At 51.5% G+C, this 14,437-nt stretch overlaps 1 protein-coding gene across 3 annotated transcripts in view; it reads right to left on the reverse strand.

The window, feature by feature from the left end:
• CSNK2A2 (casein kinase 2 alpha 2) overlaps positions 1–12,246 on the reverse strand; it is a 34,644-nt gene extending 22,398 nt beyond the window's left edge. For 2 of the 3 annotated variants that reach the window (XM_028501774.2, XM_036011898.1), the window contains exons 1-4: positions 12,094–12,197; positions 11,239–11,350; positions 3,189–3,290; positions 969–1,019 (exon numbers count right to left, since the gene is read on the reverse strand). In XM_028501774.2, coding sequence (XP_028357575.1) covers positions 969–1,019; positions 3,189–3,290; positions 11,239–11,350; positions 12,094–12,197 — 369 coding nt within the window. Of the gene's footprint in view, positions 1–968; positions 1,020–3,188; positions 3,291–11,238; positions 11,351–12,093 lie in introns of all 3 variants that reach the window. The other variant, XM_036011899.1, reaches the window with a different exon arrangement.
• Positions 12,247–14,437: the final 2,191 nt, after the last annotated feature.

Consider the following 14,437-nt stretch of genomic DNA (forward strand, 5'->3'; position numbering starts at 1 on the left):
AGTTCCCTAGTGGGTTAACAAGGAAATCTGTTACCTGTGGGGAATGCACCCTGTATATAAAACTTGCTTATTGTTTTACAAGTCGTACTACCCTCTTCACTAATTAGCCTATAGGATGTTTTAGAAGGATTATCTAAGAAAAATTAAATGTGAGAACAAGGTTCTTTTATTTCCGCCCAGAAGCATCACTCCCAATACCAGCACATTTAACTGTGACTCGGTTTCGTCCCTAACTTCCACTGCAACTAAATCACAAGCCAAAGCTGTCATCACCCAAAGGTTCTCTAAATGCCCCTAAAAATCAATTCCACTTTTGATTTAAGAAAATTTTTTTCTTCTTATTGGTTTTCATATTACGCTCTACTATGTCCACATGCTCAGCTGCCAAACCTTATTACAAGTTAAGGTTGCAAAACAAATTCATGAAAATCCAGCTTAAAATTGTGCTTTTAGAAGGACATTTCAAAGTCTGAATGAATACAAATTACAAATATAAGAAGTTAAGTGAGCCGGGGTAGGGCTTTTCTGTGTTATGTGCTCAGTATACAGTGGGCACGAACACACCCCATCTGCGAGACTGAAGCCGATGTACTGCTGCTTCTCACGTGAGCCCTGGACCTGTCCATCACTTCCCATCAGCCGTGTAAGGGTCCCGAGAGAATCAAAGTTAACACCCGCCTACATCTGGTGTCTAAGACAGGGGTGTCACAGCTGCAGCATGGAGCTGAGACCCAGCCCAGCACCTACTCCCAGAGAAAGCAAAGCAAAGGGTGAGGAGTGATGACGCCGAAGGCCAGAACCCTGCCTGACCCCTCTCTGCACCCTGCACTCGAGCTGGAGGGAATCCGGCTGGCTGTCTCCTACTCTCACAGACGACCTCTCTGCCCCCTCGTGCCCCAGAGTACCCACAGTGCTTACTGCCCCCCCTCCCCCACCGGCCCCCATACCAGAAAGGAGGATATACGCACCTTAAAATCTGTATTATTGATATATTCGAATACCAAAGCTGGTGTCTTTGACTGCAAGAGAGAATACGAATGCTTATTAAGTATTCAAACAATAAACGTAATTTGCTTCTGTTGCACTGGCCCATCCTCAGATCCCACTTAGATGAGAAAGACTCATCCACCAGGGAGAGACTAGTAAGAAAGTATCCTCTTGAAATTTTATGTCTGCAATTTGCTTCAAACTAACAGGACGATGGGAAAGAGGGTGGGCCTCGATGGATGACCGCAGTGACCGCAGTGGCCACGCGCTGGCCGAGTGCTGTGCACAGGCAGGCTCGACAGATTACTCACTTCACTGCTGTACGTGGCTGACATTTCTAGTACAGGGTTTTTTGGTTTATTTCTTAAAAGAGATGTATTCTCTGACCAACCTGTCCAGCAGGCCTGGCACATTGTGTGAAGGTTTTTACTCTGCCGAGACCCAGTTTGCCAACCGCGACACAGGTCTTTTCAGGGTCCAGAAGGAAAATGGCTACAGTTATCGGCAAGCCATGTGGGATCACTTCCTTGGCTATAGACCATTAGGGAGTGTTCCCCAAAATCATATATAATCAAGTGTTTCTAAAGAAATAAAATCTTTAATGCAATGAGTACAAAATAGTCAATATTTCCGTGGTGTAAAACAGATTTTCAAATGGCAAGTTTACTTCAGCGAGGTAGAAGAATGCTGATTCTTCCACCTGCCTTATTGGCAGCAATAAGCTGTCAAAATCGGGAGAAAAGCAGAGGCTTAAAAGCATTCTAAAAAGGACAAACATCATCTTGGAGAGCTCTATGACTGGGAAGTCTTGCTGAAGGACGCAGATGGAGTCACCTGGGTCACTGGCCGCAGTGCACACACACAGGGCCCTGCCAGGCCCAGGCACTGCCCACCGGCCCCGAGCTGAAGGGTGTCATCAAGGCCACCAGCGCTCCCTGCAGGCTGGGAGGAAGCGTGTTCCTCTCCGAGCCAGGGGAGGAGGGGTTCCCTGTTGGTCTTGTCCACTTCAATTCACTTGTTACACATCATGTAAAACACACACACACACCTTAGGCAATAAGAAAGGCAGCTATCACTAAGTTCTGTGTCGCTGTAAAATCGATCTGGCCAGATCAGACTGGGATATACTTTTAACACCAATTAGGTGGAATCTGAGAACAGAACTAGCCCTCTCAGTCTTTTCAGGGACCAAATTTTAAAAAACTCTCCCTTCTTCTTCAGTTCCAATCTTGGGCCAAATAGCTCCCCTCTGCAGACTGGTTTGCGTACCTGTAGGACGTGGCGGCACAGACAGTGACAGCGCCTGCCCCCGGGACTGCTGGGAGGGTTCAATGAAGCGACACAGTCCGACACCCAGAACAGTGCCCGGCACATGGTACGTGCCCAGCGCACATCGGCTACATTATTACAGACTATCTTTAGCAGACGGATACAAGACCTACTTAAGTGCACAAAAGCTATCATGGGAGAGCAGGGACATATTTGAGGTACAGCAGGCGGAGAACAGAAAAAGCATGGAAAGTGGTATAAAAGTGATATAAAAAAGCCTCAGTGAATCACAAAGACATAAGGTTAAGTTACTCCTGGGAAGAGAAAAAAAACTAAGCAGCATCCCTAAAATGGCTACAAATTCAGCATTTTAACAAAAAATATTTCAGCTGTCTTTGCATATGCCGTGTGAACCCTAGTGGTGGACGTGGAACCAGACTCCAGCAGGAGCAGCAGCGAACCTGCTTCCCGCACGGCCGCTGGGCCCGGGGCCTGCTCGCCCTCCCTGCCGGGCTTCCGTCCACTCGGAGATGCTTGGGATGCCCTCGGCAAACCCAGGCGTTTCGGGTGAGGTGAAACAGGGAGCAGTAAGCTTACAGACCGGGAGAAAAGCAGGGCCTTAAAGGAGATACTCAGCAAACGCATACGTGAGCTGAATCCAAATGATGAGGTGATAAATCTGGGACAGGGACTGGTCCACATAAAAGACATTTTTAGGTTTTATTGGACCAGTGGTGGCTATTTTCTCACTAAGCCACTGTGATTTTTTCTGTTTTTCAAAATCATTCAGTAGGAAGGACCAACACAATCGTCCTTACTATGTAATATGTCTCCTTGTATTAGGTTCTATGTGTCGTGCGTGTGCACGCACTCGCACACACACACACACACACATTCACACACTCACTCTCCCCCAACCACCAGGCACCTACCACGGGGTCCTTCACAGTGTCAATCAGCTTAATGATATTCGTTCCACCGCGAAGGTTCTCCAGAATCTTAACCTCTCGTTTTATCTTCTTTTTCTTCACTGGCTTAAATACACAAGAGTAATCAGAGTAAGACTCCCTTTGAAATTAACACATAAAGCTTTAAAACGTTGTTAGCTAATCCAAGGGATACCGCACCACCTTGTACACTGTGTTGTGTCTAAACCAGAAGAGGAAAAAAACCCAGATAAATGGGCCTGTCCATAAGAACTTACACGATTAAGTTAAAATAATTTACAGACTTATAGCTTATGTGTCAGATCTTTAAGTAGGGCACTTAAAAAAATTTTGAACACCCATGTCATACTTTAAAAATAAAATGCTCACTGGGTAACGGCCAAGTGGAAAATGTTACAGCTCCGAACAGCTGTATACATGCGCCCGCAGACGGAAAAACTTCACAAAATGGTGAGGCACCTGCTCTCCCAACGAGCCACACGTAATCCTGTCTCTCGGGAGCGAGGGCCGGCGCCCCGCCATCGGGTTACAGACGTGTTTCCCAGCTGCTGGCCCCGTTTCCTGCCGCCACTCCCATTTCCTTCACACCCAGAGTCCGAACCGAGCACCGAGCCGGTGACACTTCCCAGCAGACCCCGTTCCCAACGGAAGAGATAACGGGCGGCAGCAGAGGAGGGAGCAGACCTGTCGTCGGCAGGGACTGCAAACCTCAGCTACCTGCTGCTCTTCCCGGCTGCCCAACGCGGAAATGAAAGACCTTGACCAGAACCGCGAGTATTTGTTCACGGGCTGTTTCCGAAGCGGCGCAGAGAGTCCGAGGTGCACACGCCACAGTCAGCAGTGTCTCATAAAGCACTCGGCACAGTTCTGGCACACAGTAAGCACCCTGTAAATGTCAAATTCGTTATTTCCCAATGTGCAGTTAGTGGTAAGTCTTACTTCATTCCCACAAAATCCCCATGTACGGATTCGGCCGAGACGAGCTGTCTGCCCGGGGGCCGCCCCGCTACCAGCCGAGAGGGCAGGAACCACGGCTAGGCGGCCACCATGCTTTCATTTCCCAAGCGCGGCCACGTCACCGACATAATGAAGGAAAAGGAATATTCCATCACTGAGACACCGTTATAGTGAAACAGCACAGGCAGAGAGGCCAGTGGTCTGCCATGAGACAAGACTTTAAAAGCCTGAGCACGCGTATGGTGGTGGTGGTGGTGGTGGTGGTGGTGGCGGCGCTAAGGGGAAACGACTTCTACATGTGCCAGAGAAACCTTCGTCTGCTGTCGGTCACTAAGCTACAACCGTCTGCTGTCGGTCACTAAGCTACAACCGTCTGCTGTCGGTCACTAAGCTACAACCGTCTGCTGTCGGTCACTAAGCTACAACCGTCTGCTGTGGGTCACTAAGCTACAACCGTCTGCTGTCGGTCACTAAGCTACAACCGTCTGCTGTCGGTCACTAAGCTACAACCGTCTGCTGTGGGTCACTAAGCTACAACCGTCTGCTGTGGGTCACTAAGCTACAACCGTCTGCTGTCGGTCACTAAGCTACAACCGTCTGCTGTCGGTCACTAAAAGCTGCAGCTCTGAACACACAACAAAGCGGAGGGAGGAGAGTAATGAGAAACGGAGCATCCCCACCCCCTACAAACAGGGGCTCCACGGACAGACCAGAGTCCAGCTGTGCTCCTCCACGCCGGCTGCCGACGGCCATGCCCACTGCACCCTGCCGGGGCTCCCAGGAGAGCAGGTCGGGCTGCCGTGTCCCTTCCCCATCTCCACTCAGCACCCATGCTCCTCGCTCTCTTCCTCGTGACCAGGGAGGCTCGAGGCTGCGGGGAAACGCGGCGCTGGACCACGAGGCCGGAGAAGGCCGCACTGCAACACGAGGAGCCCGCAGGCTTCAAGAAGGCCAGCGTCGGGGGCACGCAGACCGATCAGCTGCTATGCTTCGCATGAAAAGGAGGACTTAACGTGACACGTGACCTGGGCTTTCCTTCGATATAAAGAACATCGGAAGGACCACTGGCACAGGCGAACAGGAACTACAGATCAGTCAAGGGCATCACATCGACTGTCATTTCTGAGTTTTGATCCTGGCACTGTGGGTTATGTCAGAAACTGCCCTTGTTTTCAGGAAATACACACTGAAGTGGGGATGACCGCGAACTTACCCTCAGGCACTTAAAAAAAAAAAGATATGTAAAGTAGACATAAAGATACGTGTGTGTGCCTACATGAAAGAAAACTAGAGAGAAGGGTACAGCACACGTCAGTACTTGAGAAATGTGGGTAAGAGATACATGGGGATTCCTGCAGCCCTTCTGCAAGTCAGAAATTACGTCAAAGAAAAATAAAAGCTGACCATCATATCCATAAATTCGGCCAATGCTACCGGTATCTTCAATGTAAGAAATTCTCAACTTGTCACCCAGTACGGAAAATCAACTACGGATCCGCGGGGTGGTCATGGGGAAACACACCCCCGACCGGCCACAGGCAGGAGGCGGTACTCGCACGCCAGAAGCCCGCCTCTCCTCCTGCGCACCGGCGGCACGGGGCGACCCGCCGACCGCGCCGCCTCTGTGCCAGCGCCACACACGAAGCTCTGCTCTGCGCCCCTGCCACTCACTCAGCAACGGGTCAGGCGGGCGCACCGTTTCTGGACAACCCAGTTACAATGAAGAGGTCTTTCGTTACGTCTACAGGTAACTTACAGACCAAGTGGGCATATTTTGCTGCTCCAATGTTACCTGTTCAACAATTCCCAAACAAGAGACAAGGGACAGCAGGGCAAATGAAGTGGCACAACGCAGCCAGGCAGCAGCCGGAGTCCTACCGCGGCGACAGAAGACCAAGAGACTATAAACGAGGAAAGTGACCGACAGCCCAGACGTGCCCCTCCATAGCACGGGCACCTGTTTCCCCAGGAACCAGACCGCAGGGGACCCCCTTTCTTCAGCCTCGGCTCACTCTTCCTGAGGCTGCGAGATGCTGCAGAAGCTACCAACCCAATGCGTCCCCGGGGAGTGAAAGGGACGGGTTCTACACGCAGGGCTGGAGAGACAGTCAGGTCGTGTAGGGGAGGACCCTCGCACCCTACGGAAAACAGATCATGAGTTTTACAGGGACAAGGATGCTGACTCCCCAGGCCAATGTTCCCCCTCACTCACCACCAGTAACAAAAAGTGGAGAAAATACACACATTTTTATAACAATCTCATCATTGCATTTCATCACAGGCCAAAAAAAGTCTCTTCCATTAACGTTCATTTATTACAATTCAGAGATGATCTGTTTAAAAGATTCTAACTGGATCAGCCTAGCTTTTTTCCAAAACAAAAACAAAAACAAAAATTTAAATCAAAGTCTAATAGAGAAAATAGCAAGTATCTTTCAGATTGTATTTGTTTATTTTCAGAGAGAGGGGAAGGGAGGGAAACATCCATTGGCTGCCTCCCATACACACCTGACCAGGGACCAAACCAGCAACCCAGGCCTGCGCCCTGACTGGGAATCCAACTGGTGACCTTTCGTTTTGAGGAACGACACCCAGCCGAGCCACACTGCTCAGGGCAATGGCAAATAGCTTTAAAAAAGAAATTACACTAAGTATTTTTAAAAAGTATTAAGCCAAGTTTTAAAACAAATGAAATTTGGCACACACCTAAGAGAGAATATTAAAGGAAAAACTTATTTAAAATCTTCGGTGCACGATCTCTGAGAAGGAACAGCGGGAGGGAGGGGGGAGGGGCCTCAGAAGGTTCCTGCCCACGTGGGGAGGAGTCCAACTGTTTAGCAAAACCTGGTTCCGTGTCATCCAAGACTAAGGTGCTGTTTCTCTTTCCCTACTTACCCACATTTCCAAATTTTAAAACAAAAGACAAATTTAGATATGGAAGGCTTGGAAACGCAGAAGTCGATCCAGTCAGTAATCTGTCCTATTGACTTGCTCAGAGCTGCTTTTTAACAAGCCAGCTCTGAGAATGAACTCCACTACCAGCGTTCAGTTATGACTGCATATGTAAACTAACATCTACCAAATGCATAAAAATAACTCCCAGCAAATACTAGCCGGGAAAGTCCCATTTTAATTTCTTTGCATTTCTAAGTAATGGATAAATTCAAGACAGGCGGGACTGGAGTTCAGAACTTTCAAATCTGGATCCACTTTGATCCCACCACCAAAGTGCCCACTGCCCCATGAAGACGCGAGCCTCGCCACCTGCCCTGGGTGATTCCAAAGACTGGCTGCCCGGGGCACAGGGCAGAGCAAGGACGGAGTTCAGCCTAGACGACAGCCTTCCCTTGACCTGGGTGGCACACCTAAGATCTCCAGAGCCGACCTGCAGATGAACTCCACCCGAGCAACGCCGTCTCTTCACCGCAACTTCTCCCTGATCTTTCCAGTCTCATCTTCCCACCTTAAGGGTAACTGTTTATTTTCAGGATTTAATTTTAATTTAAAAAGGCAAGGGACACAGCAGGCCTTTTGACTCTCATTGAGAGAATGGTAGTCCTTTTTACTGTTGGTTCCGTCCCCTAAACCACAGGTGGCAAACACAAGGCCTGCGGGGTGAACCCGGCCCTCCACCTTGTTTCTACTCGGTGGTGGTGGCGGCAGCGCCGAGCTCCCCCTTAACTGTTGAGGAGCAGTTACATGTACACAGTCCTAAGATTACCTTCGGCCCTCTGAAGGCAACCACGAGGCTGATGTGGCCCCCGGTGAAAACGAGTTCGACACCCCTGCCCAAACCATTCACCTGGCCCAACTAACACACCCATAGTGTGCCTACTGCTTTGTAAGTGCCACGCACGGTTTTACACACATTTTAACCAACATCTAATAGTACTCCGAGAGTAGGACTTTTAACAGTCTTCCAGGACACGGAGGCACCGAGTTCCAATAACTGCCCAAGATCACAGAGCTTCTGAGTGTTGGAATTAACACCCGAGTACAGGCAGTTTCTTTCCCAGGAAAACTATGTTGTAGATTACTACTACAGTCTCCTCTACCTCCCCACCTCCCGCCTGTCTATGTCTCATGTGTTTCTCCCAACAACCCTACACAGTAAACAGGAAAGGCACACCCATTTCACAGATGAGAAAAAGAGAGTCGAATGGGTATAAACGAAGCTGCTTCTAGAACCCTAGTCTTCTGCCTTCCATTTACAGCACTTCTCACCCTATACACCACCCTGCTTTGGAGGCGGCAAATCCTAAAATTAGGCTCTACAAAATCTCTGGAGCCATGCTCTATACACCAAACCGGGAACTTTATATCAAGATACTTTTTCTCACACATGGTTCACTCTCCAAAAAACTTTAACAAACCTATTAAAGGGATAAAACCATTAACCAAAAATCTGGCAGGTGATCATGCTGAGCTATGGAGGAAGTGCACGGGTTAAAAAAATGGAAAACACTGGTTCCTGAGGCTTCCAGCTGAAGAAGTGAAGCAGCCATTTCACTTACTCACCAAGCACGCTGCTGTGGCTACAACTCAGAACCGGTCTGCACCCAGCGCTCTCTGGGCACCCACCTATTCCACGCTTCAGCCAGCAACCCACCGAAGTCAAGGGCCTCCTCTCAGGAGAATAACTCCAAAACCACTAGCAACAAGCACACTGGACCATCAGTGTGTGTTTGTCAGTCCTCCCAGTACATCAAGAAGTCAAATACCCAGCAAATGTCCTGCCTGTGCTCCTCCGTCCCCCGCAAGAGGAAGAGAGAGTCCTAAGCCCACCACCTCCAACCCCCGGGCACGGGACCTGGGGCAAACAGCATGCTCTCTCTGGGTCTTGACTTTTATTTTTGTAGCCTCACCAGAGGGCATTTTTTTCATTGCTTTTAGAGATAGAGAAACACTGATGCCAGAGAGAAGCACTGACTGGTTGCCTCCTGTAAACGCCCAGACACGGGACGGAGAACCTGCAACCTAGGGGTGTGCCCTAACTGGGAATCAAACCCGCAACCTCTGGGTCACACACAGGACAAAGCTCCAACCAACTGAGCCATACTGGCCAGGGCTGGGCCTTGCTTTTTCAATATGGTATTGCTCTTAACTTCTATTCAGGAAACATTTAAAGGATCCCAGGAACCCCAATAAGTGCTAAAAGGCACACGTGAGCGGCTCACAAAATACCAAAAGTTGTCCAAAATGGCCAGATGCTTGTATCTCTACATATACTTTTCCAGGAGGTACTACTACACAGGAACTGAAAAATTGTTTTCTCTGGATCAAAAGATGAAATTTCAGGTACAGAAGTGGCAATTCTGCCCTGCTCTATCAACCCTCACTACATGCCCCTCCCCTACTTTTCTCTCTTCTCCTCCAAACAATTTTCATCAAAAAAATACAGCCATCCTGCCGACTGGAGAGTTTTAAGATTTCAGCCTCCGACTTTCGCTAGCAACCGACGCCACCAAGTTCTCTGGAGGGAGGACTGCAGAGCGGCGGGACGCTCTCCTAAGTGAAAGTCCCGTTACTTACGCATATACACCTGGCCTATACACCTGAATGCCGTTCCTTTCAAAGAGACGCCACAGGAAGTTGCACTTACTCCAAAGATGCTGCCATCACTCAAAAGCTTAGACGTTTTTTCTGGATTTGCTTTCGAGTACGCTGTTCATTCTTCTGAATGCACAGCAGTGGATTATGGATATTCCTAATTTCAATTTATGTCTTGCTTACTTCCTAGAAATATTTCCAGCAGCTTATACTAAAAACTTTTATGCTTGTGTACACAGAAAATTGTATGGCTTCCCCAGGTGACCTTTCTGAAAGGCATCTTTCGGTAAATCTCTATGCTTTGTAAGTGTTAATTCCTGTTTGGGGAAGAAAGGAGTCAAACTCCATACCTTTAACCTCAATCCCCCCCCCACCCCCGTGTTTCTGACAACACAAACAACTGCTTGTTTCTCTCTACCCGCAACTCTGCGTCTGCATCGCTCGGCTAGAATGGTTCTAAGTGAGAACTGATCACTTTTCTGAAAGGTGATTTTCAGACAGTGTCGGTCTGACCCCTTGGCTTTCAACAAGAACACGGGTGCCCTAACTCTGTCCTTCGGACACAAAAACAGTTTCAACCTCACACTCTTATTCCCCGAGCCTCTGCACCATGCCCACACTGGGGCTCTTGCATCTGTAAAACTGTCTGATTACTGTGATCTTCTTAGTATGTCACTGAGTTACATGCACACCACATTAAATGATCTGGCAACGATGAAGATCCTTCACTGACTATTTTTCAGGACATTCCACAAAGCACCGTCTAAAGCTACCCAGCCAGTTACGTGAAGGGGAGTTTCGCCCACTCTTCACGCTCACGAAGACCAGGTCTTCTTCACCCAAGACACGACATGAGGTCAACCCTGGGCTGCTGAACCAAACACTGAGACTCTTCTGTTCCAATGATCACTTCAGCGACTCCGAGTGTGCTCACCCAGTGCTCCCAACTGCGCTTCACTGGGCGATAAGCAACAATGAGACCTCGGGCACACACCTTCTCACTTCTCGCACCCCACCTGTGCCTCTGATCGCTGCAGGTGGAGAGGAGACGAGTGGCCGTCCAGCCACTGAGGGGTTTCCCTCCATCTCGGCCGCAGACTCATCTTCGAAGCTGCTTCCCGTGTTCCCAGCTTCCTTTCTGGAATAACTTAGAGCACCAAGAGTAACCAACTGAAGGAGCCCTTGGAAGGATGGGATCTTCGTGAACAGGCTTTTCTTTGTTCCAAATACCTATTTATTTTGTAACAAATGGCACCCCTCTGGCATTTGCACTTTGGGGAGTGCGTCATTATATTTCAAAGCAAGGATGTTGCTGAACTATCATGCTTAGATTTGAAACAGGTCTGGATATTTTCTTACAGGGTCACAGGAAAATGGCGTGGGAGAAGGCGGGGGGAGCATCAGACAGAAGCGATGTACGATGTACGACCAGAGCTTAGCCTGCTCATTCTAGAATGCAGCTGGGGCAGTAGTACCTTCTGACCTGTTGGGGGGAGGGGGAATGTCATGCCACTCATAAGACACTCACCTTGAGAATTTTTACCACCACTCTCTCATTGTTGGTGATGTTAATGGCCTCGAATACTTCACTATACTTTCCGCGACCAAGTTTTCGGACCAGTTGGTAATCATCTTGATTACTGTGAAAGGCAAGAGGGAAACATAAATGCCAGGACTTGGGACTGACCCAGCCTAGGCTCACAGTACCTGCCCCCCTCCCCCGACCCGGCCAGCCACTTCCAGTGTTCAAGCACTTGGAAGTGCCCATCCATCAGGCCCCAACTCATTCCCTAAATGAAGGCCACAACACAAACTTGGCTCCCTTCACTCTGCACAGAGCTCCTAACCTAATTGGTCCCTCACAACTTGGGGAGAGGAGGCAGGAAGGCACCGCTCGGAGCCCATCTAGATGGGTGAGCGCAGCACCCACCCGGGTCTCGCAGGGGAACCCTCTGCCCGGAGAGCCACAGCACCTGCCCTGGCACACCGTGCTGGCTTCGAGAATCTGGACGTCTTTTAAAAATTTCCTCCCACCCAGCCTCATTTCAAAAAAAACTGAAAAGGCAGGGAATTTTAATACCTCCAGCTGTTGACTTCCCACCCCAACAGAAACCCAAAAGTACGAGCAGAAGGGGCTGCTCACTCCCTCCCTCCCACCAGGCCCAGGTCTCCGGACCCCCTCTTCTCCCCAGGCAGAAAGCATTTCTCGGGGTTCGGGAGGCAGAGGTGCGCACGGCGGGGAGAAAGCGACGGGAAGGGGGCGAGGGTAACGGGGATAAGGCTCTGCCCCCCACCGCAGACCCGGGACGCGCGGGCCCACAGAGGACCGGGCGGGGCTGGGGGGGGGCGGCGAGGGCCAGGCGGGAGGCGGCGGCGGCTTTACCCCCAGCTCGGGACGTGAGCCTCATAGTCCCAGTACTCGCGGCTCCTCAGGCTGTTCACCTCGGCGTAGACCCGGGCCCTGCTGCCCGCGGCCGGGCCGGGCATGGCGGGCGGGACCGGGGGGCGCCGCGGGGCGCCGAGGGCGGCGGCGCGGCGAGGGGCGCCGGGCGGCGGGCGGAGGAGGCGGCGGGCCGCGGGGCGCCGGAGGAGGAGGAGCAGCGAGACGGCGGGCGGCCACGCCAGGCCGGGCCCGCGGGGGCGGGCGGGCGGACGGGCGGGGGGCACGGGGGGCGCCGGCCGCGCCGGCCGGGCCCTGGAGCGGCCGGCGGAGCGTCGGGACGGGCGGCGCTCGCGCTCCGCGGCGGCCTCCGCTCGGCTCGCGGCCCCGGGGCGGCGGCGGCGGCGACGGAGGCGGCACCGGCAGCGGCGGCCGCCGGCCGGGAAAGGGACGGCAGCCGCGGCGGCGAAGAAGGAGAAGGAGGAGGAGGAGGAAACCCGGAAAAAGGGCCGCTCTCTCTAGGAGCGGCCGCCTCCCGGCCGGGACCGCCCAGGCTCACAGCGCCCCCTGCAGCGCGGGGGGACCCGCCGGGTGGCGCCGGCCCCGCCCCCGGCTCCCGCCGCCCAGACCCCCGCTGCGAAACTCGCCTCCGCGGTCCGGCCGGACGCGCTCGCCCTCCCCCACCCACAGCCTGCTGCTCTCAGCCTGAGCCACGTGTACCCTTTGGGGACTGTCCTACCCCAAGCCCTCCGCCCGCTATTCCTCCAGAGTTTACCCACCCCGACCTCCTGTAAGGACCCTGTTCTGGCTGTGCCCATCAAGTCCCTCTCGGATGATTCTCTCTTAACACTCAGAACCTCCCTCACCTGAAGATTTCTCCATCCCTCCCAGAGACACCCCCTCCTCCCCTGGGCCCTTCCTTGACACCTGTAGACTCGTCTATCTCAAGCCTCCCCCCCCCCTCTGTTTTTCCAGAGCCTTCCTCATAAAACCCTTCTCTTAACACTCCCAAAAACCTCCTCCCAGCGCTTGCCTAAGAGCTGTCTGAATATTCACTCCCTTCACTTGATTAAGCTGGCGACGGCCAGGTTGCTCACTGTGAACTTCCTATTTTTCCCCTTTGTAATTAAAAAGCAGTATGTGGGAGACACTTAGGGCCTAGATAAACACCCTGGTTTAGTTTGGGAGGAGAACTGAAAGAGGCCTGCCTGAAGGGACAGGCTAGGGGTCAGGCTCGGACTGAGGGCCAGCTGGCCAAGCAAACTTTGGCTATGTTAATAATATGTTGTATTCTAGCTCATAACACCCTTCTCCCTTCGATCTTCTGGGCCTTTCTTTTGTCTTGTGCTCCCACCCTTTATCAGGAGAACTTCCTCCCACAGCCCAGGTGGCTCTGACGCCAATCCTTCTTCACATTGTTTTCTGGATGAAACCCTGCTTTCTCTTTCTTGATATGGTAAAGAGGGCAGATTGTGAAGTCAGATGCATCCAGGTTTGAGGCCCAGCTCTGCTACTTACAAGCTGTGTGGCCTTGGGCCAATAGCTGAACCTCTCTGTGCTGCAGATTTTACAGCATAAAAACAGTACTGGCACCTACTTCACAGGTCTGTGGGGAGAATTAGACCCCGTAAACCCTGTAAAAAAAAACACTTAGAATACTGTCTAGCAGATATTAAGTGCTCAATGTTATTATCACCAGACCCAGGGCTTTCCTCCTGTCACTTTCCCCTCCATGAGACCACCACGCCCTTTCAGTGCCTTGCATCCTGCAAGCTTGGCCACCTCTACCTCCTCCACCTTCACCTTGCCATCCTCGGCTCCTTGTACCTCTTCGAGTCTCACCTTTAAGGTCACTTTCAATGCCAGAGTTGATACTTCTCTGGTCAGCACCCTATCCACATCCTTCAGAAAGTGGCATATTTGCGGGGGGGGGGGGGGGGGGTGAAGATTTTATTTATTTTGAGAGAGAGGGGAAGGGAAGGAGAAAGAGTGGGAGAGAAACATCAATGTGTGGTTTCCCCTCCCATGACCCCCACCACGGACCCGGCCGAAACCCAGGCACGTACCCCAACTAGGAATCGAACTGGAACTCTGGTTTGCAGGCCCTCGCTCACTGCACTGAGCCACACCAGCCCGGGCAGAAAATGGCACATTCTGTAATTATCTCTTTGTCTCCTTCATTGTGAAAACAGCAGGGGAGCGCAGACTGAGTCAGCACGCTCATCCCTGGCTCACCCAGCATTCGCCACAGTTGGAGGCTTTAGGTGCACACAGGGTAACCCACAGTTCACTTATTAATTCCAAAGGGGAACCTGGAGGTCATCCCTTTGGCCATGAATCAAACTTA

The sequence above is a fragment of the Phyllostomus discolor genome, chromosome 12 (assembly GCF_004126475.2).
Source record: "Phyllostomus discolor isolate MPI-MPIP mPhyDis1 chromosome 12, mPhyDis1.pri.v3, whole genome shotgun sequence".
In the NCBI taxonomy this organism is placed as follows: Eukaryota; Metazoa; Chordata; class Mammalia; order Chiroptera; family Phyllostomidae; genus Phyllostomus; species Phyllostomus discolor.